The sequence below is a fragment of the Dermacentor albipictus genome, chromosome 7 (assembly GCF_038994185.2).
Source record: "Dermacentor albipictus isolate Rhodes 1998 colony chromosome 7, USDA_Dalb.pri_finalv2, whole genome shotgun sequence".
Taxonomy (NCBI): domain Eukaryota; kingdom Metazoa; phylum Arthropoda; class Arachnida; order Ixodida; family Ixodidae; genus Dermacentor; species Dermacentor albipictus.
Genome location: NC_091827.1, coordinates 112,804,818 through 112,831,832, shown reverse-complemented (window position 1 = coordinate 112,831,832; position 27,015 = coordinate 112,804,818). Strand labels below are relative to the sequence as shown.

General features: G+C 48.7%; 1 protein-coding gene across 2 annotated transcripts in view; it reads left to right on the top strand.

The window, feature by feature from the left end:
• Nucleotides 1-794: 794 nt before the first annotated feature.
• The window catches only part of LOC135907308 (medium-chain acyl-CoA ligase ACSF2, mitochondrial-like), a 133,092-nt gene continuing 106,871 nt past the window's right edge, over nucleotides 795-27,015 (top strand). For both annotated transcript variants that reach the window (XM_065438996.2, XM_065438995.2), the window contains exon 1: nucleotides 795-1,254. In XM_065438996.2, the coding sequence (XP_065295068.1) occupies nucleotides 1,160-1,254 (95 nt within the window). In that variant the 5' untranslated portion in view covers nucleotides 795-1,159. The remainder of the gene's footprint in view (nucleotides 1,255-27,015) is intronic.

Here is a 27,015-nt window from a genome sequence, read left to right as displayed (position 1 = left end):
CTGTGAGAGTGAATGGACGTAAGTGTGAAAGTGAGTAAATACCTCTAAGTGTGAGTAGACGCTAGTGTGGAGGGGAGTGAGTACCAATGGGTGCGAGTGGACATCAGTACAAACACGAGTGAAAGTCGGTAAGTGTGAGTAAACGTGAGTATGAATGTGAGGGAGAATCATAAAGAAGTAATGGTGAGTGAGTATGGGTCAGTGATCGCTTATATTGCTGGCCTATGATTGCGTCCCATAACTTCTTCTTCCCTCGTCAGCTAGAAGATGCGCGGGCTCACTTAATATAACTAAATCAATGCTATGCGACGCGACTAGTGCAGCAAGCATTTGAAGCGCTGGTTTGTGTAAATTTATTCCACCTTTCCCGGCATGTATACGCAGTCTAATGATTAGTACATGGACTTTCTATGCATAGGGGCCAGGCTTTCAAAGCGAAATTTGGAAATTTTTATCTTTTATTTAATGTATTTCTAGAGACTAGTTACATCAAGTGTCCCAAGTTGGCGATAAACGGCCACAATATCACAAACCACAAAGTGGGGAAGAAGAGCCCAACAACGCTATGATGATGATAATATGTGGTGTTTTATGGCGCAAGGGCCCGTCAAGGCCAAAGAACGCCAACAACAACAACGCTATCGCTTTATGACTTAAGTGTTGCAGGGCAAGCATCCTCCACCAGTCGACGACTGCCCTTCAGTGATCCTTGGACACAATCCAAGCCTAGGCGCTCCTAGTTCTGCCTCTTTCTAGGCCACGTTGTATCAGCTGCTATCGGCCCTTGTTTGTAGCCTTGTCGAACGCCATGAACGATTTCGCTTTCTTGCTCCCTACGTTTTACTGCATCACAATTCGCATGTGTTACGGGTGAGCCGGGATCTAAGTGCGTCGGAGCCTGCCACAGCTCGTGTCATGGAACTCATTCCCATTATAGTTACTGCTAACGCTCCATTCTAGTGCATGCGTGTCTCTAAAACTTCACCAAGAGGATCTGGCGAAAGTGCAGCTACGTGCTGAATTACTCTTTGTGTGAGATAATTTAAGAGCTTCTCTCACCGGTGTGTCACCCAAAGTTTGGGAGACCTCTGTTGCTGTCCACACAAGCTTGCACACTACTGCTTGGGCTAGCTAGTGAGTCTTCGGACTACTGCAAGAAATGATGCTCCAACTCGTGGCTCTACGTCGCTTTCCAGTGACACTGCTCATTACAGCAGAGCGCCAAGGGCGGTATCACTTCCGACCGCTTAGCAGGTGAGTCATTTTGACAGTTACTACAAAGATCTCTTGACAAGCCGAAAGAAACAACTGCAATAAGGTGTACAGTACCCACTGAAAGGTAAACTTAAGATTAAAGCAGGCAGAACCTTACCGGTTTTTAATAATAATAATAATAATAATAATAATAATAATAATAATAATAATAATAATAATAATAATAATAATAATAATAATAATAATAATAATAATAATAATAATAATAATAATCAGCCTAATTACGCCCACCGCAGGGCAAAGGCCTCTCCCATACTTCTCCAACAACCCCGGCCATGTACTAAGTGTGGCCATGCCGTTCCTGCAAACTTCTTAATCTCATCCGCCCACCTAACTTTCTGCCGCCCCCTGCTACGCTTCCCTTCCCTTGGGATCCAGTCCGTAACCCTTAACGACCATCGGTTATCTTCCCTCCTCATTACATGTCCTGCCCAGGCCCATTTCTTTTTCTTGATTTCAACTAAGATGTCATTAACTCGCGTTTGTTCCCTCACCCAATCTGCTCTTTTCTTATCCCTTAACGTTACACCTATCATTCTTCTTTCCATAGCTCGTTGCGTCGATCTCAATTTGAGTAGCACCCTTTTCGTAAGCCTCCAGGTTTCTGCCCCGTAGGTGAGTACTGGTAAGACACAGCTATTATATACTTTTCTCTTGAGGGATAATGGCAACCTGCTGTTCATGATCTGAGAATGCCTGCCAAACGCACCCCAGTCCATTCTTATTCTTCTGATTATTTCCGTTTGATGATCCGGATCCGCCGTCACTACCTGCCCTAAGTAGATGTATTCCCTACAACTTCCAGTGCCTCACTGCCTATTGTAAATTGCTGTTCTCTTCAGAGACTGTTAAAGATTACTTTTGTTTTCTGCACATTAATTTTTAGACCCACTTTGCTGCTTTGCCTCTCCAGGTCAGTGAGCATGCATTGCAATTGGTCCCCTGAGTTACTAAGCAAGGCAATATCATCAGCGAATCGTAAGTTACTAAGGTATTCTCCATTAACTTTTATCCCCAATTCTTCCCAATCCAGGTCTCTGAATACCTCCTGTAAACACGCTGTGAATAGCATTGGAGAGATCGTATCTCCCTGCCTGACGCCTTTCTTTATTGGGACTTTGTTGCTTTCTTTATGGAGGACTATGGTGGCTGTGGAGCCGCTATACATATCTTTCAGTATTTTTACATACGGCTCGTCTACACCCTGATTCCGTAATGCCTCCACGACTGCTGAGGTTTCGACAGAATCAAAAGTTTTCTCGTAATCAATGAAACCTATATATAAGGGTTGGTTATATTCCGCACATTTCTCTATCACCTGATTGACAGTGTGAATACGGTCTATTGTTGAGTAGCCTTTGCGGAATCCTGCCTGGTCCTTTGGTTGACAGAAGTCTAAGGTTTTCCTGATTCTATTTGCGATTACCTTAGTAAATAGTTTGTAGGCAACTGACAGTAAGCTGATCGGTCTATAATTTTTCAAGTCTTTGGCGTCCCCTTTCTTATGGATTAGGATTATGTTAGCGTTCTTCCAAGATTCCGGTACGCTCGAGGTCATGAGGCATTGCGTATACAGGGTGGCCAGTTTCTCAAGAACAATTCTTCACTGTTTTTAGGCTTCCTCCGTTCCTGAGAGCATGTTCAATTCTATCCATATTATACTTCCTTATGTCAACTGTCTTACGCTTGTTAATTGACTTCGAAAGTTCTGCCAGTTCTATTCTAGCTGTAGGGTTAGAAGCTTTCATACATTGGCGTTTCTTGATGAGATCTTTCGTCTCCTGCGATAGTTTGCCGGTATCCTGCCTAACGGAGTTACCACCGACTTCCATTGCACACTCCTTAATGATGCCCACAAGATTGCCGTTTTCAAGCATTCTGTCTTTATTGCAGACATATAAACAATCCAGGCGAAAGGTGCCTTATGCTGCCGGTGCGAGGCAAAGCGTGCGAGCGTGAGGGGTGAAAGGTGATGGATGGATGCGTTTCGTTCCCATGCCTGCCGAATGTTGGACGTAACGTGATGAAGCGCAGGCAAAATGTGGGGGGTGGGACTGGAATTTGAGGCTTGGTAACGCGACCATGCGCGCTAAAGAACGGAGGGGGCAAATGAGCGCGCGTTTCCACCTGAGCCTGGCCGAGGCGGCACATGGCTGTCACTGTGCTTCTGCGGATACGCGGCCCGTGCCCTTGGTCTATAGAGAAGGTACGCACCGATTGCAAAAGCTGGGCGAGCCGAGATGGCTGGCGGCTTCACGAACACTGTTTCCACGCACGTAAGTGTTGAAGGTTGTGTAACCGCAAGTTTCCGAGATACGTTGACGCGAGAGGCCGCACGAAGCATTCTCTCGATGAAGCCGGTACATTTCCTTGCGCCAGCCTTGTGTCAGAAAGTGTTCGCGGCCGTTAGGTCAGATCTGTTCATGCTTGCCTGTGCATACGTGACACCATGCTGGCTAAGTCAATTAGTAAGCGAATATTTGTTTGAGTTTAGCGGTCGATAAAACTACGAAATTTACTTCGTGGAATTGTCTAATGCACCGCTATCGCTGTTTATAGTTCGCCTTTCAGAGGAAATTGCAACTTTCTGTTTATTCAGCCACCCACGAAATGAGTGTAGTGATCACGTGTTATTTTTTGTGGGGTTTATGGCAATCAACCAACGTATACCGCTTGAAGATGGCCAGAATCGAGGAATGCTTTTCTTTCACTTACTTTATTATACGGGGTGGTTATGTTTCGATAGATTATTACAGGCAGTAAAAATGTACCGCGTTCTCGTGCGCCACTCACAGAGTGGCCCCCACATTCGCGAGAAGGCACTTTCATAGGACAAGTGCATTTCCGACGTCTTTACGTTCTACGTAATTTTCCTCCGTAGCTACACAAGGCGCAATTATGCTGCGTTCAATAAAAGCTCGGCAGACTTCTGTATAGAGAACAAAAATATAGAACTGTACGGGCTACTCCAGTTACACGCGAAAGTGGAATTTATATAAGCGAAGATTTCAAGGTACATGAGCAGACTGGAAACTTCAGGAGTCACCCGAAGAGTAAACGGGTGATATGAAAAGGGAAAACATCAGAAAAGTATTTTTTGAGTACATCCTTATTTCAAATAAAATTACTTTCTATTCGCGATGTCTTATTGTCTTCTTTATTTAAACTTAGTCGGACAGGGCTTGAATGGATTTTGAAAGGACAGGCGCCTGTTTGAGAGCATGGTTAAGGAAGCACCATTTGTTGAATTTGGTGATTCGTTAAGAGCTTCATACGCGTGGTAAAGAGAACGTTGAGGCAGGCTGTGTAGGTTACTTATAATTTATTAAGTATACGTACATCTGCAATTGGGAAGATAGAAACACTAGAACCACCTTCTCTTGAAATTAGCGCTCAAACCCTGCAAGATACACGTGTGGTTGCTAGGTGACGAAAGTGCATGACGTCACGATTTCGTCTGCGTTTCCACTTGAATACTCAAGCCTCCAGGATCTTTTGGAGGCCTTAGAGACATTTATTTATTTGGTTAATATTTACTAATTCATAACACCTCAGGCTCATTGAAGGACATTGGGTAAAGGGTAGCAGTTTCTATAGAACAGTAGTAGTAAATAACTAGTGATAGTAATAACCAATATTAGAGGGGAAGATCATTATACAGTGTTACCAAAGAGCGCATTCAGGTTATCACGAAAAGCGTCGCGGTTAATGTGCTATAGCGTGAGGTCATGAGGATGAGTTAAATGGCTGCATTTGACCAAGCATTCGAATGAAACTGAGCGTGTTGTGAAGGCTTCGTTACGTGCACACAGGTGCATGAATCAGCAGCCTGCGATATTTATTGATATATATGTACCTACGAAAGAGGCACAGAAGTGCGATCACGCGAGTATTTTCCAATGACTGAAGAGAAATATTTATCTTTAATCGGGTAATGCTAGAAAGATGTTCGTACTTAAGCGACATAAATCCGGCGGCTCTATCCTGAGCAGCTTTCAACATGCTGATAAGATACTGCTGATATGGTGACCATGTGGATAAATAGAATCTTAGTTGCGGATGAACATTGGCTAGACATGCTAATTTCTGTACGTTAGAGGGTTTGTTACGAAAGTTTCTGTGCAGATAACCAAAAAATGTATATGCCGTAGAAGAGGTGGCAATGTGCTTAGCGCAGGAAAGATACGCTATAAACTGGACGCCAAGATATTTGTACAATGGGGTACTTCACATTAGGGTATTATTGATCGAATAACGACAGAGTTAGTGCGTTCACCTCTAAATGAAATTAGCTTGCATTTAGACGCGTGAAGGGACATCAGTCAAGTTTCCTACCAACTATAGGTTAGGTACAGGTCATTTTGGGGAGTAGAATGGTTATTGAAACATTAAATATCATGGTAGATAATGCAGCCCTCCGCGATAAACTTAACTGAGAATGACATGTTAGCGGGTAAGTCATTAATGTGTAATAAAAAAAGGTAATTCACCGAGGACATGGCCTTGGGGGACATCGGCCATGACGTTATGAATCTCAACAAAGGGCAGACAATTTGTAAGTGAAACGGCATTGAGGTACAACATCGAAAGCTTAAGAGAAATCAAGAAAGAGGCAGTCAGTTTTGTCATTAGTATTTATGTTAAAGTGAAGGTAAGTCTTGAATTCAAATAGCTGCGTGTTACATGTGAAATGACGGGACGTAGCCGGCGGGTAGTGGCAGGTCAAAGAATGCTTTATTGCTTGGAATTGCTAGCTTTATAACGAAACAGAAAAGGGTCACATGATTGGACATGATAGCAAGAGTGCGACACGTGTAATCTGCCTTGCTTATGCTATACATCAGCGCGCGGGCTTGACAACGTTACATCACGCGTGCTTGATAACTCTACAACATGAGTAGCCTTTCCTGAAACCATGCTGATTAAAGAAGAAAATGTTATTGGATTCAAGCTCACGTGGCTATAACATGCTCAAGTAATTTGAAGCAGATGCATGTTAGTGAAAGGAGTAGATAATTACCAAGTGAGTGCCTGCCCTCAGATTTGAAAACGGGAACGACCTTAGTGATCTTCCATCTAAGTTGTTCCCCAGATGATAGTGATTGGTTAAATTTGGGACATAGACTACGACTGGAAATAGCTGTGGTATTCTTGAACATTTTTGAGTTACTGTTATCAGTACCAGATGAAGTAAAAACATTAAAAGTGGTAATCAGGTGAGAAATTCATTCGGTAGTAGCGGTTATTTATGCCGTGAAGGTGAAATTTTGCTCTGAACCTGGCGATTTAAATTCCACAAGTGTGATACTGTTCCGTTGTAGTGACGGTGAAGAGTGCCATAGTAAAGCTGTGAATGACGAAAGTAACTCTTTATTGAGCGAACCTGTGATCACAAAAATAGGCTACACTCAAAGTACGAGGATAGCTGCGAGCACAGTCGGCGAACGTCTTAATCTCATCAGTGGACAAGCGCGTAGGATTTTATACGTGACTCGTCAAACGTTCCAGCGTAGTCGCTGGTGCCCGTCTTCTAGAGAGTACTACACAATTCCCGTCACGCATACACTGAAATTGCACAAGGTTCGGTGACAACAAACAACGGATAGAACCAAGGACAAAATTCGAAAAATTTCCGATACATGCAGGCGCGTCCTGCGCTGAGCCATAACGTTTAACATTGCTTAGCTGGCGAAAACCGGTCAACGGAGAAAGATACACAAGTACATGATCAATATTGCGGGCTTTTTGACTTGAATTCAGGGGTTTTACGCGCCAAAATCACGATTTGAATACGACACTCGCGGTAGAGCGGAGGGGGTCTGCACAAAAATTTTGACCTCTAAGGGATATTTAACCTTCACCTAAACCTAAGTACCCGGTCTTTCTTGCATGTCGCCCCCATCGAAATGCTGCCGCCGCGGCCGGGATTTGATCCCGTGACTTCGTGCTTAGCATCGCATTACCAAAGGCACTACGCCACCGCGGCAGGTAACATTGCATGCTGCCACCGTCGACGGTGCACAAGGGGGCTGAAGTGGACTCAGACGAACAGCGAGAGTTTAGTGATGCAGATGGTTTTTATACAAAAGGAAACTAGCGCCTTCAGCGTGTACAGTTTTGGTAGACAAAATGGCGCATAGAATACAATGCTGAACCGAAACTGGCAATACAACACATTTCCCCCCTGAAATACTTTAGTTGGTCAGGAAGTGTTACTATCATAGCATTGTACATAAGACTCGTTTACTACCGGGTGCTCGTGCTATAGATGCAGTTAAACATTATAAGTGAACAAAGATGAGACGTTGGAATACACGCGTACAATACGCGGTGAAAGATACATAGAACAACACAGTAAACTTGTTCTAGACTCGTCCTTTGGTGCTTCGTCAAGAGCAAATGTTTACTTGTTTTGAGAAGTTTGGTATCTGTATCGTGTATCCATATCAACCAGTAGCTCTTTTAATTCGCGAGGGCTGCAACCGTGGGGTCGGTGCGACTGGATTGAGGGCAACAGCTTGCTCCTGTTCATCAGGTGTCGGTGCGTCTGAGGCCGAAATGTTCTCATATGTCGCAACCCCATGTGTAGCGGCAGGTGCGCTGGGGCTGCGTAATATTAGTAGACTGTAGCTGAAGAGTCAAGTTTCACCCACGTTTGAAAGTGTAATGGGAACGTGGGACTGCGGGATGCATTCCAGATTCGTCCGTGACGCAAACGAAACGAAGATGCTCCTTGTTGGAGGATCACCTTCTGGGGGCCACTGAAGAGCAGCTTAGCTTCTTTTGCTTGTTTTGCACTTGTTTCTTTATTGAAACCAACGCTCTTCTGTATGTTGTGCTTGATTTCAAAGAATATATGCACTTTTCGCTTGACTTTTCTGAGTGCTTGAAGTTTGCTTCACGTTCACACTGGATCGGCCCGGTATTGGACTGCCTCGGGTATCGGCCCACGTTTTTGCCCATGGACACGGACACGAAAAATGCCGACCAACGAGAAGCTAACAGCTTCGCTGTAAAATGCGCGCCTCAGGAAGGTGCCACGGGCTTTAAATATAGAAAGAGACAAAAAACAATCAACACGAACACGGAAATTCAAATAACGGCTACAGAGAAAAAATAGGCGGCAGCATTGAAGCAAAAAATTGGTTAATCCCTTTTTGAAGGAATTGGTCATAACACGAAAGTGAAATGTGTACACTAAGAGCTAGAGGGCAGCTTTCTTGGGCGTTCAGAAATACACGTCCATCCTGATATAGAGACTTGGGAGCAGAACATAGCAACGTTCTCCTCACTCACTCCAGCTCTCGGCTGTATGGTGTGCCGCCACTCGTGCAGGCCAGTCTAACAGCATAGCGGACGACCGACTGATGTACATAGTACTGCAGAGCTGCAAGTTTTTCGTTTGTAAACTTCTGTAGGGGGCGTAGACTGCGAGATTACAAGTGGCTATGACCTTCTACTGCTGAGTGTGTAGTTCCGCGTTCCATACCCTGCCATAAACGTGCACTACGATAGCAAGCACGCGAGAGTTGTGGTGCTTCCCAGTGTAAACAGCCGGGCAGCACTACGGCAGGCACCAGGCGTCATAGCTCTATCCGACACTGTGACACGACGGTCCGTCGTAATGTTCGCGGTGCTAGCCACTTTATACGTTGGGGCCTGCAGATAAGATTGCCCTGCTTGCCGCGATATCTTTTCTTTTCATTTTGCCGCCCACTGCTTGGCTACTTAGCGCACAAAAAGCGCGTCGCTGAAGGAATAACGGTGATTGGCTTCCTGGCGCTGCGTGCGTAGTCTGTTTGTTGGGCCGGTCGTCCTTCCGCCCTCGGCGTCTAGCCGCCGAATACGTAACACCGCATTTTTATGTGGCAAGGGTGCGGCGTTAAAGCTTTGGCGGCATCGTTCGCTCGCCCATATGCACATGTTGAAATGATGATGGTGATTTACCGGCATTCCCTTTGAAACGGGACGGTTATAGTCACCTAGCCTGCCTGTTCAATCAGTATGTTATACTTGCTTTTACTGCGTAAACTCTTGCGGGCTCATTCTAATCGCCATATCGTTGGCGATGGTGGGCGCCGCCGCTGGTGTCCGCCGCAGGTATCGCCGGGAATAAGGTAAAAAAAGAAAACATCTGGTCTCCGCCGGGACGTAACCCAGTCCTGTTGCGCGGAAGTAAGCTATTCTACCATTGAGCCATGCTGGCGCTTGCTAGTTCTAGGGAGGAAAATTTCCTATACACGCGCCCTTGCGCGTGATGAGACAGGTTATATGAGATGCGCCCCGCGTAGTGTCGATATGTCCGCACTTTGCACTGCAGTTGCATAATATTACACCAGGTGGCACGCCATGTAGCAGTCGCACATGTAGCGGTATAAGGCAGACAGAGAAGTCTTGCGGAAGAAAAGGAAGATTAAGGAGATGTATAAAATGGCCATCCCTGATTAAATCAAGCAGGCTAAGAACTGTTTGTGAACACCTTGTTTCAAAAGAAAGGACAGTAAATCATCATCACTATCATCATTAGCATCATGTCGTGCCACTTGTCATGCGAGGTGAGGTGCGTGCAGCGTAGCGTCGATATGAGCACACTTTCATTGCAGTTGCATGTTTCTACACCAGGTGGAACGACATGTAGCAGTTCATAGGCAGTGGTACAGGGTAGATAAGGGTTGAGGCAGTGAAAGAAGGTTAAGGAGATGTATAAAAAGATTTGTTTGATTCTACATTTTACTGTAACCTGCCCGATTCATGGCCAATCCCTGAGAGTGGGTTCGTGCCAGTAGATCACGAAGATGTAGATCTACAAAAATTTAGGGTTGATCGCGCTTTCATAGGAATTGGTAGAACATAAAAGTGAAACGTGTCTTCGCAGAAGCTGTTGCATATTTGCTTCGTTAACTCACGGCATAGGCGTATATACCGGGGGGGGGGGGCAAAGCAGCTCATTTGCCCCCCCCCCCCCTTTTGAAACCCGGGAATATATGCGCCTAGAGACCCAATCAAGATCACTCGGGTCTGCAGAAAGCGGCTTGAAACACTGATAGTGGGGTCTGGCCTCTGCATCAGCTGCACGTGGAGTCTCAGCCACATTAGTTCTTCAGCGTGCTCATCACTAGTATTTTTATAGAACACAGATTCTACGTGGTGTCAAGAGGTGTTATAGTTTAATTGATGAAACCCTCAGATTGCAGAGCACCGAAGCACGAGCTCACACAGCTTAGGCAAAACAGGCACAAGGCTTCTAAGCACTAGTTGTCGTCGTCCTTCTCGAAGCAGTGCCTGCTGCTCGTTCTTGTGCAGTAGAATTACCTCCGCGGAGAAGAGGAGCAGTCTCGGCGACCTACGGGCAGGATAACACAGGTGAATCAAAATACGGCTTGAGCTCCAGAACGTGCACAATTTCGAGCCGTCGGCGGCACTTATCCTAAGGCGGCTCAAGGGGTTCTACCAAATATTTCACAGGAGACGTTAGACTGATGACACGGTAGGGACCCTGGCACTTGGAAACAAGCTTGGGTGAAAGTTCAGGGCTGGTAGCGGGATCCCAAAGCCAGACTAGTGAGTCAGGGGCATAGGGTGCAGGAGAGGAGGGAATATCCCGAAGGTGCTTCTTTCGCTGCTGATCTTCCGAAGTAAATGTGCGGGGAGCTTTAGGCACTCTTCCGCGTGTGCAGCAGCTTCGGACATGGTAGTAGCTTTCGTTGTGTCAGGGCGATACTGAAGGATGGTATCCATTGTGCAGGAAGGCTCGCGTCCGTAAGGAAGAAAGAACGGGGAAGATCCCGTAGGGATCTGTGTGGCAGTATTACAAGCCTACGTCACGAAGGGTAGAATGCGGTCCCAATTGGTTTCGTCAGATGCGACGTACATGGCTAACATGTCGCCAAGTCAGCACTCAATCATCCGATTAGTTTGCGGGTGGTATGCAGTAGTGCTACGGTGAATTACGTGGCATTCCCTGAGCAGGGCTTTTATAACATCAGACAGAAAGACTCGGCCTCTGTCACTCAGCAACTCTCTGGGGGCGGTATGGCGAAGTATGATGTTACTCAGAAGGAACCAGGCAACATCGGCCTATCGCCACAATCACCCAGCGGTAGCCATCTGAAGTACTCGAAAGGGGCCCATAAAGGTCAACAGCGACCCGGTCAAAGGCCTGTCCTGGACAAGGCAATGGTTGTAGTAGAGCAGCTGAGGCACGAGGGGTATCCTTGGGGCGTTGGCAAGTGAGGCAGAAGCGTACATATTGGCGGACGAATCGGTACATCCAGCATCAGTAATAACGGATTCTGCATGTGCGCATTGCGGGTCATCGTGAAATGCTGCACATATGTCGGAACGTGGATGCCGAGGAAGCACGAGTAACCTTGCGCCCCTCCGTGATGTAGTTACGCCGGTACAGGAGCCCTTCACGAACAGCGAAGCGGAGTGCTTGGTGACGCAATGCATGGCCAGGAGAAGGCGCTGATGGGTGTGGCAGAAAAGCCAGCATAGCAACAATCCATTGATCCTTCTGCAGCCCCGAAAGCATGTCTGTGGCGCTGAGAGAGGACACGCATATTCGTACTTTGTGATAATTGGGCTGGCCTGACACTGGGGAGCGGACAAGACATCCGCGTCGGAATGTTTACGGCCAGAGCAGTAGAGCACTAGAATATCCTACTCTTGCAGCCGAAGCGCCCATCGAGCGAGGCGGCCTGAGGGATCTTTCAAAGATGACAGCCAGCAGAGTGTATGGTGGTCCATGATGACGTCGAACAGGCGGCCGTAGGGGTAAGGAGGAAACTTATATATCGCCTAAATGATAGCCAGGCATTCTTTTTCTATAACGGAATAGTTTGTTTCCGCTTTCGTGAGTGCGCGTCTAGAGAAGGCAACAACGTTTTCATCGAAGCCTGTCTTTCGTTGTGCAAGAACAGGGCCAATGCCGAAGCCAGTGTCATCCGTGTGTAGTTCTGTCGGTGCTCTTGGGACAAAATGTAAGATTATGGGGGGTGAGGTTAGAAGATGACGCAGCGTCGTTAATGCGGCATCGCAAGCTGGCAGACAGGCTAAGACATCGTGGTTACCCGCGAGAAGCTGCGTCAAAGGTGCTATTATGGTGGCGAAGTTGCGGATGAAAGGGCGAACGTAGGAGCATAATCCGATGTAGCTGCGGAGTTCTTTTGTGGTCTTTGCTCGTGAGAATTCGGCGACGGCCTAGAGTTTGGTTGGATCTGGGAGAGCACACTATCTTTCGAAACAACGTGGCCAAGGATAACTAACTGCGGAGCCGCGGAGCGACACTTCTTTAAGTTCAGCTGGAGTCCAGCATCGGCAAGGCAAGTGAGCACGCATTTGAGTCGCAGCAGGTGAGAGGAAAAGTCCGGAGAAAAGATTACAATGCCATCGAGATAACAAAGGCATGTCTGCCATTTGAGGGCCCGGAGGATGTTATCCATCATTCTTTCAAACGTTGCAGGCGTATTACAGAGGCCAAATGGCATCATGGTAAATTCGACAGGCCGTCAGGCATAACAAATTCCGTTTTCGGGCGATCTGCATTACCAAACTGGACCTTCCAATAACCGGCTCGTAAGTCTAAAGACGAGAAGGATTCAGCGCCTTGGAAGCAGTCCAGTGCGTCGTCGATACGGGGAAGAGGATAGACATTTTTCCGGGTTATCTTGCTGAATCATCGATCGCCCACACAAAAACGAATTGTCCCATCTTTCTTTCTGACGAGCACTACTGGAGAATCCCAGGGACTGTATGATGGCTGTATCACGTAGTGGTGGAGCATGTCTCCTACGTGCTCATCGATGACCGGCGCTCCGTCGCGGACACACGGTTTGGACGTTGGCGTAGAGGCGCGTGGTTGCCGGTGTCGATGTGATGAGCGACTGTGGAGGTACACCCTTAACATTGTTTTTGGAGATCGAAAGAAGTTAGAAATCAGTTAAGGAGGTCGACGATCTGCGTTCGCCGACTCGGAGTGTGGCTGGGATCAATAGAGGGAGCAAACGTTAGGTCACATGCAGGCGCAGGCACCGAGACAGGGAGAGCCATGGCGTAAATCTGAAGAGGAGTCGAGTCATCAAGCACATTGTAGACAGAGCTCTTGTTGAATTCGTCAGCGAAACCGAGGTACTCGCCATGATGAAAGCTTGAAGTTCGCTGGACCCCTGGCGAATGGGAAGGAGGGCAAAGGGAAGGAAGAAGGGATGACAGTGTGCAGCATGTCGAGATGGCGTGAAAAAAACTGTGGAATCGTAAAAAGCAGCACAGGAAACGGGTACAAAGGCAGAAGAGAAAGGAGGGATATCACTGTTGGTGGCGACGAACACTCGAGTAGAAGGTGGTGGCAAATCTTCAGAAAGACTGCCGCAAAATGGGGTCAGCGCAAGTTCTGACACGGCCACAATGAATAACAGCATGATGAGATTAGACGAAGTCCCATCCTAGAATGATGGCATGAGAGCAGCGGGGAAGAACAACAAACTCAATGTAGTATAAGCTATCTTGTATGGCGACATGGACGGTACATGTTTCTGGCCTCAATTGGGTTCGCGCTTGCTGTAAGTAGTGAAATGGCAGAAAACGGCGTGGCGACTTTTCGGAGCGTATGAGGAAGCTGGTTGGTAATCACGGACACTGCGGCACCCGTGTCGACATGCGCGTGAAACTTCAATGACATTCGTAGGGGAATAAACGAGGGCTTGAGCAGTTCGATGAGATCGAAGTTCTTTCCTCCGGGATTGCGCCTTTTAGTTTTCATCCACAGCTGGAGGGCGGCGGACGATGGGGGACAGGAAACGTCGACGGGGAGATGGAGACCGACGAGTGTTTAAGCTTCGGGGAACAGGAGATGTTGGAGCGAAGTACGGAACTGGTGGCGAATAGCGGGACTGGGAGTCGGAAGCATTCCCTTGAAGTATCGGCAGAATACTAACCCCGCCGGCGGCAGAACCGCGCCACGTGGTTAGCAAAGCCACAAGCGAAGTAGATCGGCCAGTTGTCTTGGGTACGCCACGGATTATTAACAGGCGGCCTAAATAGGGATGCACAATTCGTAGCTGGGCGTAAGGGCTGCGGAGACGCACAAACGCTACTTCTGGGCATGTAGTTCGCAGCTGTAGAAGGCGAGGCGTAGAAGCCGCTTGTGGGCGTGTAATGCGCAACCTCAGATGAGGTCATGGCATGGCGACGGCGGCAGCGTACGTGAGCGGAACCGGCGCTGAAGATGGTTGATTAGCGAGAGGTAGTGAGTCGCTGGCTTGTTCATGTATGACCCGTTGGAGTTCCGGGGACAACTAGGAATCAGACGACTGTGTAGCAGGCAGTAGTGACAGTTGGCACGCGACTTCTTCGCGAACGAATTGCTTGATTTGGTTGAAGAACGAAGAGTCAGCGGGAGCAGCACTGGAACTGTCGGTTAAAGCCAAAACCGTGTCGTCCGGCGCGGCAGCTCGGCGCGAAGTAAGGCGTTGTTTGCGCATTAGATCGCAGCTCTGGCACTGGGTAATAAAAAAAAATTATGGGGTTTTACGTGCCAAAACCACTTTCTGATTATGAGGCACGCCGTAGTGGGGGAATCCGGAAATTTCTACCACCTGAGGTTCTTTAACGTGTACCTAAATCTAAGTACACGGGCGTTTCCGTATTTCGCCCCCACCGAAATGCGTCCGCCGTGGCCGGGATTTGATCCCGCGATCTCCATAGCCACTGAGCAACCACGGCGGGTAGGCACTGCGTAATGATCTCGTCAATTGTTTGAGGATTTTTCGCCAAGAGCATTTGGAAGGCGTCATCCTGTATGCCCTTCATGACACTCTTGATCTTTTCAGAGTCGCGCATAGCGGGATTAATGCGCCGGCAAAGATCGACTATGGCTTCAATGTAGCTGGTGGAGTTTTCACCCTTTTGCTGAGCGCGACCCCGCAAGTTTTTTTTCTCTTCAGCTTTAAGACAATTATTAAAAACTACCACTAGTGGTTTTTAACTCTCAGCTCTCAGAGGTGGATATTATTCGCGCAAGAAATAGCAGAAGGAATACTTGAATAATTTACAAAGTTTGTTAATTAAAGTTTGATCTAAATGCTTTATGGCAGATATTGCAATTTACAGGTTGTAGCCGGTGTCTTCGAAAGTCATAGCACTTGAAACAAATTCTGAGGATGACACCAGTTCAGAGAACTGCGCTCTCATTTGATAACAAAATGCATTGGCGTTACAGTAATTTTTGTTTCAAGGTATAAAAGCATTTTGTTCACAATGCTTTCAAGTTTTGCTGCACGTCTTTTACTTTTACTTTTACCTTCACATTTTTACCGCGCGTCTGACAGCCCCTATCTGAAAACTGGTGCTACTTTCTGAAGTCGTTGCATATGGGTGCGCCTCATTAAATTAGTGCCTTCAATTGGCGTATTGCTATACACATGCGCGCAAAGTAAGTCATTAAAGAGACGGTTAGAGAGAGCTTGTAAATTTATTATTGTTCATTCGCATTTCTGGAGCAAGTAATGCCGGCATTTTGACTAATCTTTCTCGATGACAATATTTGCGTTATATGCCAGAGGATGTTTTTTTTTAAATTCTGTTAAGTTAACAAAAAGAAACAAGGGGGTATAGCTAGACACTGCCACACTTAACACGAAGGGAGCGGGTGCGCACGGCCTGTATGCTAGCCTTGGCACTTTATCGCAGAGCCCTTGCACTTATCATGTCCTACAGCGGCGGCGACCTTGGCTCTCGCTTCTGCACGAGCAGATAAACATGTGGATTCGTTGTCCACAATTTGCACACCGCTGTTATTTTAGGAGCTAGAGCAATGATGCGTCGAGAAGCTGGCGGCGGCAGATTGCAGAAAGAAAATGGCCAAGTTCGGCAGTTTGAAGTTTATGAAAGATTATTTATGAAGGATTGTAATTCATTACAAAAGCTTCATTGTTTACGAAGGACTATGCCGCCCTAGAAAATGCAGCCTCCTGTTCTGTTGAAAGATGTAGGAATAGTAAAGAGGTACCGAGTGATATGTGATGGTAACTACGTGTGATTATGTAGTCTTTATTGAACGAACGCGCTATTTATGGAGAACATGTTTTTTTTTACAGGTTGATATCGTGAGGAAGGCATTTTTTAAAATTGCTGTCTGTTCAAATGGCCCTATCATGGCGACAAAGTAACCTTTCAGTTAAATGAATCAATATGCGAGTTGTGTTGCCTTCGATTGCTTCTTCAGCAAGACCTGAGCACATTTAGCTGAAGGCCACCCGGAGCACAATAAAAGAATAGACTGGGTGGCGGAATGAGCCTGCCACGCCTACGATTTATTTCGGTCATGGTTTACCTCTGTCTCGGCAGATGGCGTGGATAATTGGGGGTCATGGATAGCGCTAGAACGCCTAAATATTTAAGAGTATGTACCAAGGCTCATATACCTAGGCAGGCCAAGGCGTTGCCTGTGTCGACCCGTCACAAAGGGGCTGGCAGCCACTACATCGTCATCAACCACAGCAGCGGACGTGGCATACGGGACTTCTCAAACATGCGCGCACGTAAGAGAATCACTAGTAGATTGGCCCATGAATTTCTGTGTAACAGGCTAAGCATGTTGCGAGCCGTCGGGAAGCAAGCTTAGATATATCCTGTTAAATATCTAAGCTCTGTAGTGCTATCGAGACCGAAATGTGATTCGCAACTCGGGAAAGAGCGCTGTAGAGACAGCGTGTCTACTAGGGCTCAATTTTGGCAGAAATACAAAACGATCTGGCGGCTATTGCAAAGTGCAAAGTTTTTGAAGCTGTGCACATAAGGCGAGCAACCACGGCTTCGCAATAATAGCGATGTTCGTGCTTTACATGCATGTCAAGCACGCGCATTGGTACCAACCGCACAAGTTGTACCTTTAATATTGACACGTGTACTTGTTTGTCCTTATCGGGCGACACGTTTTGTCGCCTAAGAAATGTTATCGCACAGGGCAGGACGCTCCGGCATGTAACGGAAGTTTCTGGAATGTTATCGATGCTTCCATCCGCTGTCTGTGACCGAGCCTTGTGTAATCTGATTGCATGTGTGCGCGACGCGAATATTGTAGAACTGTGTGGAAGGCACGCGAGTCCCAGCTATTACTCTGGAACATTCAGCGACTGCTGTATAAAAGCCGACGCGCTTGACCCGCTGATCAGATTTTCGACGATCGCCGACCGTGTTCGCCGCTATCGTTGCGCTTTAAGTGTAGCCTGTCTTTGTGGGCACAGGTTCGGCCAACAGAAGCTAGTTTTGTCTTTCACAGTATTGCTACTGTGTTCTTTAACGTCACCACCACGTGACAATATTAGTTATCGTGATGTAGAGTATCTTGAATATTGCTCTATTCTCACTTTTCATTTACGCCGAGTAGTGTTCACCTTTGTCTATTGACAGACAGACAGAAAAACTTTATTGATAGCGAGTGAGTTTGGACTCCTCTGGGTCCCTGGACCACCGCACGGTCCCGCACTACGTTGAGACGTTCATGCTCCTTTTTTCATGACGTCGGCAGCCCGAGCCACCACAGTAAGCTGCGATGTCGGGTCCGTACACGAGAGCAGGACCTCCCAGTCCTCCCAGCTTGAGATGGCGGGCTGTCCCTGCGGGGGAGGATCGGCAGGGCAGCCAAAGAGGATATGGGAGAGTGTGGCGTGAGGGTCTCCGCATAGGGAGCATGTAGGGGAGATCCCACAGTAGTGGGATAGCAGCTGAGGGGATGGGAGAGAGCGGGTCTGGAGGCGTCTCCAGAGGATCTGTTGGGAGTGCGTCAGGGAGGGGTGGGGAGGAGGGTAAGTCCGACGGTCCAAACGGGGTATTTGCGTGAGCTCAGCAAAGCTGTGTACCCGCTCCATCGAGAAACCCGGATCGAGGCTGTCCTGAGCCCAGCAAATTAAACCTCGGGCCAATTTATCGGCAGCCTCGTTTCCGGGGTTCCCAGAGTGAGCCGGCACCCACCGGAGCTGAACCCTGCGCGGTAAATTCTGGGTGGGGATGTTCAACAAGTTCCAGGCAGGGTGGTGAATTCTGCCTCTGGCAAAGTTGGACAAAGGAGTATTGGAATCGCTAAAGATGTATTAGGCATCCGAAAGGGCAAGGGCTAAGGCGATGGCGGTCTCCACTGCTTCCTCAGGTGTAGAGCCCGAGGGAAGCTGGTGAGTTAGGGATCGGGGTAAGGGTGGGTTGTAAGCAACTGCTACAGCTTCATGCGTTGTACATGCGGCATCCACCCAGATGGCTTTCTCGACTTGTCCGTAATACTTGTGGAGGGCATTTGCGCGAGCTACGCGGCGAGAGATGTGATACTGGGGATGGACGTTTCGAGGAAGGGGTTTCACTACAAGGGGTGTATGAATGTGTCGCGGAATGGCCATAAGGGTTGACTGATTAGCGGGTATGTTGATGCGAAGGGAGGCGAGGATATGGCGGCCAGTGGCGCTCGCGGCAAGTCTTAAATACTGCGTCTGAAGGTGCGCCTCAACTAGTTCAGGAAGCGTGTTATGCATGCCTAGTGCAAGGAGTTTGGCTGTGCTAGTACTGCGAGGTAGGTTGAGGGCTGCCTTAGTTGCAAGGCGGATCATGGCGTTCACGCGCTCGGTTTCCGTGCCGTTCAGCTTGAGATATGGTGTGGCGTACAGAATGTAGCTAAGCGTGAAAGCACGTACAACTTTCATGTTGTCTGCTTCATCTAAACCTTTGTGCAGGGAAGATACGCGGCGTAGAAGCTGCAACACTGATTGCGTGGAGGCCTTGAGTGTTTTAAGGGTATGGTCATTGCGTCCGGAATCCTGCAGGTAGAGGCCAAGGATGCGCAGCGTGGGAGTGATGGGGATGGTGGATCCTTGTAAAGTGATTTGGATGGGTGAGTTAGCAACAGATTTTGGTCTAGCTAGGAGGAGCACGGACTTAGAGGGGGAGCATTCGAGTCCGATAGATGATACGTCAGCGGAGATCGTGTCGACTGCTAATTGTAGGGTTTCCTCAATTTCCCCGTCTGAGCCATGAGTAGTCCATGCGGTAATATCATCAGCGTACAGAGTATGGCTTAGGTGGGGGATGAGATTGAGCTTCTGGGCTAAGGGGATGAGAGCAATGTTAAATAGAAGGGGGGAGAGGACCGCGCCTTGCGGGTTTCCAAACTCACCGAGTGTATAAGAGGGTGTGCTGAGCTGATCAATGTGCAAGGAGGCAGTGCGGCCAGAGAGGAAGGCGCGAAGGTAGTTGTAGGTCTTAGGGCCTACCTGTAGTTCCTGCAGTTCCCGTAAGATGGCAGCATGTCGAATTCTGTCAAATGCTTAATGAGGTCAACCGCCAGGATGGCTTTAGTAAGATGGGGAATGGTATCATCAAGCACATCGTGCGTAATTTGAAGTGGGGCATCCTGCGCAGATAGATGCGCACGAAAGCCCAGCATACTGTGGGGGAAAAGGTGATTTTCTTCCATATACGTTGTCAGTCGGGCAAGGATTACGTGCTCAAAGGTCTTGCCGAGACAAGATGTAAGAGAAATGAGGCGGATGTTCTCGAGGGTGATGGGCTTGTAGGGTTTTGGGATAAATATAATTTTTCCATGCTTCCAGGAGGCAGGGAGGGTACCTGCCTCCCAGCACTCGTTAAAGTAGGTAACGAGGTGAGATATGGAGTCATCATCAAGATTTCGGATGGCAGCATTCGTAATTTGATCTTCCCCGGGTGTGGTATTGCGCAACTTCAATAGGGCTGCGCGAAATTCAGATTCTGTAATAGGAGCGTCAAGCTGTGGTTGGGGTGAGCCCGTGTACTCGGGATGTTTGCAAGGAGGACCTGGGGTGGTATAGGTGCATTTCACCTGCGAAAGGAAGGCGTCGGTGTCCTGTCGATGGTTATGAGTGAGGCGGCGAATGCTAAGACGCGTCTGAGTTTTAGATTGCGTGGGATCGAGCATATGGCGTAACAGGTGCCAAGCGCGGGTTGTGGAGAGATTGCCTCGGAGGCCGTCACAAACCTGAGCCCAGTTAGCTTTGCAAAGAGTGGCACTATGATTTCTATTTGGGATTGAAGCTGGTTGAGTTTGAGTTTCCTGTTGTGCTTTCGAGTTCTCCACCTTCGCGTTATGGTCTCTTGAGCTTCAAGAAGGTGGGCGAGCTTACTGTCGATAACGGGGGTGTCTGGGGTAGTATCGAGCGTTTGGGTATGTTGGCGAATGTCTTTCTGTAACTGAGTAGTCCAGGTGTCTAGGTCGAAGGTGCCCTGTGCTGGCTGCGCTTGCCTAAATTTACGGAGCTGATCCCAATTAGTGTGCCTAGCGGTAAATTTGTGGTGAGGTCGGCGATTGTTCACCGCTATGCGAATCAGGTGGTGGTCGCTGCCTAGTGTGGCTTGCGTTCTTTACCACTGTAGGTGAGCCAAGTTTCTACCAAGCGTGAGGTCTGGGCTAGTATCGGCAGTAACACTGTTACCAACCCGCGTAGGTAGGCTAAAATCATTAAAGATGGTCAGGCGAAGTAATAGCGTATTATTGTATAAAACTGTGCCTCTGTGGTTGGTGCGTCGATAGCCCCAGTCCACGTGAGCGCAGTTAAAGTCACCGGCAACCAGTAGGGGGTTTGATCCAGCCATTAGGGTTACGGATTTGAGGAGTGGAGCAAGTAGGTGAATCGGCTGTCGTGGGAGGAGATAGCAGTTAAGCATGAACAGGGGAGATTGTGCAGGGGTGAGGGGTAAAATTTCGATGAAGGTGTGAGCAATAGGGGAGGTACCGTCGTGCTCCTCGTAATGCAAGGTGTTACAGACGTATGTAACCACTCGAGGAAGATCAGTGGAGTCAGAGGGGATAACAGCGTATCCTGGCAGTTGCCTGCAAACATTGCCATCCTGGATAGCGATAATGTCTGGTCATCATCATCATCATCATCATCATAATCATCATCAGCCTGGTTGCGCCCACTGCAGGGCAAAGGCCTCTCCCATGCTTATCCAACAACCCCGGTCATGTACTAATTGTGGCCATGCCGTGCCTGCAAACTTCTTAATCTCATCCGCCCACCTAACTTTCGGCCGCCCCCTGCTACGCTTCCCTTCCCTTGGGATCCAGTCCGTAACTCTTAATGACCACCGGTTATCTTCCCTCCTCATTACATGTCCTGCCCATGCCCATTTCTTTTTCTTGATTTCAACTAAGATGTCATTAACTCGCGTTTGTTCCCTCACCCAATCTGCTCTTTTCTTATCCCTTAACGTTACACCTATCATTCTTCTTTCCATAACTCGTTGTGTCGTCCTCAATTTGAGTAGAACCCTTTTCGTAAGCCTCCAGGTTTCTGCCCCGTAAGTGAGTACTGGTAAGACACAGCTATTGTATACTTTTCACTTGAGGGATAATGGCAACCTGCTGTTCATGATTTGGGAATGCCTGCCAAACGCAACCCAGCCCATTCTTATTCTTCTGATTATTTCCGTCTCATGATCCGGATCCGCCGTCACTACCTGCCCTAAGTAGATGTATTCCCTTACGACTTCCAGTGCCTCGCTGCCTATTGTAAATTGCTGTTCTCTCCCGAGACTGTTAAGTATTACTTTAGTTTTCTGCAGATTAATTTTTAGACCCACTCTTCTGCTTTGCCTCTCCAGGTCAGTGAGCATGCATTGCAATTGGTCACCTGAGTTACTAAGCAAGGCAATATCATCAGCGAATCGCAAATTACTAAGGTATTCTCCATTAACTTTTATCCCCAATTCTTCCCAATCCAGGTCTCTGAATACCTCCTGTAAACACGCTGTGAATAGCATTGGAGATATCGTATCTCCTTGCCTGACGCCTTTCTTTATTGGGATTTTGTTGCTTGCTTTATGGAGGACTACGGTGGCTGTGGAGCCGCTATAGATATCTTCCAGTATTTTTACATATGGCTCATCTACACCCTGATTCCGTAATGCCTCCATGACTGCTGAGGTTTCGACTGAATCAAACGCTTTCTCGCAATCAATGAAAGCTATGTATAAGGGTTGGTTATATTCTGCACATTTCTCTATCACTTGATTGATAGTGTGAATATGGTCTATTGTTGAGTAGCCTTTACGGAATCCTGCCTGGTCCTTTGGTTGACAGAAGTCTAAGGTGTTCCTGATTCTATTTGCAATTACCTTAGTAAATACTTTGTAGGACGCGGACAGTAAGCTGATCGGTCTATAATTTTTCAAGTCTTTGGCGTCCCCTTTCTTATGGATTAGGTTTATGTTAGCGTTCTTCCAAGATTCCGGTACGCTCGAGGTCAAGAGGCATTGCGTATACAGGGTGGCCAGTTTCTCTAGAACAATCTGTCCACCATCCTTCAACAAATCTACTGTTACCTGATCCTCCCCAGCTGCCTTCCCCCTTTGCATATCTCCTAAGGCTTTCTTTACTTCTTCCGGCGTTACCTTCGGGATTTCGAATTCCTCTAGACTATTTTCTCTTCCATTATCATCGTGGGTGCCACTGGTACTGTATAAATCTCTATAGAACTCCTCAGCCACTTGTACTATCTCGTCCATATCAGTAATGATATTGCCGGATTTGTCTCTTAACGCATACATCAGATTCTTGCCAATTCATAGTTTCTTCTTCACTGTTTTTAGGCTTCCTCCGTTCCGGAGAGCATGTTCAATTCTATCCGTGTTATACTTCCTTATGTCAGCTGTCTTGCGCTTGTTGATTAACTTCGAAAGTTCTGCCAGTTCTATTCTAGCTGTAGGGTTAGATGCTTTCATACATTGGCGTTTCTTGATCAGATCTTTGGTCTCCTACGATAGTTTGCTGGTATCCTGCCTAACGGAGTTACCCCCGACTTCCATTGCACATTCCTTAATGATGCCCACAAGATTGTCGTTCATTGCTTCAACACTAAGGTCCTCTTCCTGAGTTAAAGCTGAATACCGGTTCTGTAGCTTGATCTGGAATTCCTCTATTTTCCCTCTTACCGCTAACTCATTAATCAGCTTCTTATGTACCAGTTTCTTCCGTTCCCTCCTCAGGTCTAGGCTAATTCGAGTTCTTACCATCCTGTGGTCACTGCGGCGCACCTTGCCGAGCACGTCCACATCTTGTATGATGCCAGGGTTAGCGCAGAGTATGAAGTCTATTTCATTTCTAGTCTCGTCGTTCGGGCTCCTCCACGTCCACTTTCGGCTATCCCGCTTGCGGAAGAAGGTATTCATTATCCTCACATTATTCTGTTCCGCAAACTCTACTAAGAACTCTCCCCTGCTATTCCTAGTGCCTATGCCATATTCGCCCACTGCCTAGTCTCCTGCCTGCTTCTTGCCTACCTTGGCAAGAAATGTCTGGTGGGGACAAAGAATTGGCGATAATCTGCTGTAGAGGGTCGCGCTTTCGCCGAAAGCCCCTGCAATTCCATTGAATTATGGTCCCTCGGAGGAGCCATGTTGAAGGGTGGCGGGGCGAAGGAGGCGTGCAGAAGGTGGGACTGCGGGAGGAGAGGCCACTGAGAGTCCAGGCATAAGGTTAGCTAAACGCTCCTCAACCTTGGCCATGATGCTAGATATGACCCTATCTATTATACCGGTAATGGTAGCTTCAATCATAGTCTGGCACTGTGCGGTGACCTGCGCAGTAATGCGCTCTGTGAACTTGGATTCTAGGTTTTCGGCGAGGTCCTGAAATTTGGCTTCCAGGTCTATAGGATGGACTGGGCTCTGATCAGGCCTCCTCTTTTTCTGAGGAGCTTGGTCGGACGGAGTGGATGAAGAAGATGGGGATGGTGGAGTGGGGGGTAGAGCAGGGGTGGAGGTAGAGAGGGCTGCCTTAAGCTGCCTTACCTCATCCCGCAGAGCCTTCACGTCCGAGTCCTGGGAGGTCATGATATTCGTCTTGGCAACCTTGGAAGCCCATGTAGAGGTAGACGGGAGGGTCGTGCTAAGCGGGGGAAGGTCCTTCTTAGTAGGGAACTTTGACTTCTGGGGCGGTGGGCTAAGTCGTTTGGTGGCGGCATTTCTTGCCTTGCACGAGCCGGTGCCCGTTAGGTGCTGCCTCCCACAGAGAATGCAGATCGGGATGCAGGATGGAACATCTTGCGGCTCAAGCTTGTCCACGCACCGCGGGCAGAGACCACTCTTGGGGTGGGGGCACACGTCGTATCTGTGGCCCTATCGACGACAGTTTGTGCACGCGCCTGGACTTCCCTTGCACGTCGTGCATCTATGCACTGCACTCATGTAGCGTGTGGTGTGAGGGACTGGGCCATGCGCAAACGTGATCAATATGGAAAGGGTCCTACCCATTCTGCGGGCTGCGATGATATCAGCTTCCGGGTTGCGAGTCTGGAGGTCTTGTAGCATCTCTTCCGGTGTTTCCGCCAAGTAGGCTTGCGAGACGACTCCGCGCGCAGCAGCGGGCGGCGGTGCGATGTAGGCGGCGACAGGGTAACTGGTGTCTTGAAGGACCACTTCCTTGATTTGGACGAGGTGAAGGGCCGTTGACTCGTGAGGTGTAGCGACCGTGAAGGTGTTATTCGTCGGGTGAATCCGGAGGTGAAACTCTCCTAGGTCCTGGTCAGCGGCGGTGACTCGAAGAGCTTTCATGAGTGGCTGCGCCATGGCTCCGTTCAAAGCGAGGCCTCGTCTTGGTCGGAAGACTACCCTTATAGTGCCGGGAGGGAGTGAAGCAAGTTGCTTACTTCGCAATGCGATTGCGTGCGTCACGCGCAGCTGTTGTTGTTGAGCACGGTATGTCGGCTTGAAGGCCTCAAGGGCAGTGTCGGCCGGAGCACCAACGGTGGGTGCGGCAGGTTTATCTCGAACAGGGGCTGCATGAGGAGGCACAACCAGCGTTTCCGGTCCTGGCTTGCCTCCCTTGTACGCGCGCAGTATCGTGGTCCACCAACTGGGTCTGAACGTTGTCGGGTCGAGGTCTTCGCCCTGCGATTGCACCTCCATGGCTGTTGGGGTGGGTGCGCTACCAGTGATTGGCCTAGCCTCTAGCGAGGCAAGACCCAGTGCGGTGGCTGGCCAGGAGCAGACTTTCCGACATCTATATGGTCCAAAAACATTGGAGGACGCTTAAGCTTCGCCTTCAAGAGTGGAACGCGATAGCTTTATCGCACCCCGTTCGCACCGCCTACTCAAACGCGCTACGCCAGCCAAACGTCGCGATCGGCAGAGATAACCGGGCCCCGACAAACCATGAAGGCGGACGCGGTCATGGGGCGAGTGGCGCGCCAAGTGTCGGGGCAGCGCCGTACATTGCGAGGAGGGGGTCTTCTGTGTTTGCCGTAAGATGGCTCTGTGTGTGCGCAGAGCGCAGAAGAAGTTGAGCGGGAACGTACTTCGCTACTCGTGAAACTGCGACTTCTGTAAGTTACAGGTCATAATTACCGATATACACAGCAGTATAACTTTCTACGGCACGTTTCTAAGGCAACACCGCATTCACTAGAGGCGATTTTGTCCCGTTTTCAAGGAGCGAACTCGTGGCTGAGTGGTGGCGTCTCCGTCTCCTACTCCGGCGACCCTGGTTCGATTCCCACCAGCCCATCTTGCAAGATGTTTTTTTATTTATGAAGTGCCTTCTGGATTTATCGCTCACGGCCAACGCCGCGGACGCCGACGACACCGGCTTTTCTGCGACACGAGCTTCACACGAGTTTTCACGCACACGAGTTTTCTGCGCAAACGGAGGCGATTCGCACGTATTCCGTGGTGACTGGCACACACAACGCACGGCATCTTGGGAGGCCCGGGCGGGAGGCGACGAGCAAAGGTCGCGCCTCGGGAGGCCCGGGCAGGGGGCGACGGGCAAAGCTCACGTCGGATCGGTTCGGCGTGCGCGCGGACGGCACGTACGTTCTCTTCGGGCAGATTTCGGGGTCCGGAGAGCGCCGACGGCACGTCCGTTCACTTCGGGTGGCTGTGGTCGAGTCTCCTTGTATATTGAATGCTAGCACGGCATGCTGGGGCGCAAATTCATGAAAAACAAATGCGTAAGCCTAGAGACCTTTCCCAGAGGGATATATATTATTGTCTGAATGTTGCACCCGATAGCTAGAATAATGCTATAACTATTGTTCGGGACCATACCTTCGTGTACACATAAACTGTACTCACGAGAGAGGGAGAGAGCGAGGGAGAGAGAGAACAACTTTATTGAAAATGCCTGCAAAATTGGTTAGGCTGCCTCCACGCAGGGAGGACAAGCTTTTACCGCGACGTGGCCACTACGTCTTGGTTCCTCGCTATTTCCGCGGGTCCGAGGGCCACCGCCCCCTCCCTGGGGGTGCTGCCCCCCTTCTCCCCAGTTTCGCACGGTCGCTGCCTCTCTAGAGCTGCCGAGACCTGCTGGACGGCCTTGAGTTGTATCTCGTGATCATAGCTCCTCGTTGCAGCCTCTAGTTGTGGCGGGATCTTCGTCTTTTCACTGGCTTCTCGCGCATTTACGATACAGTCGCAAAGGATGTGAGCCGCGGTGGCTCTCTCCTTCGCACACAGTCTACACACGTCACTCGCGTACATGCTCGGACACACATGCTTAGATAACACTGCCTCCTTTCGGGTAAGCCCCGGGTGAGGTGGCGGCATAGTCTGTTCAGTCTGTATCCCTCTACTATTTCGTTGAAGGTGGTCATCTTGTCCTTGGCACTGCACCCTGACCAACACTTCGAGTCGGCCGTGCTTGCAGCTGCGTGGTCAACGAGATGGCCAACTCGACCTCGCGAGGACTAACTGTACTCGCAAATGAGAACTTTCGAAAGTTCG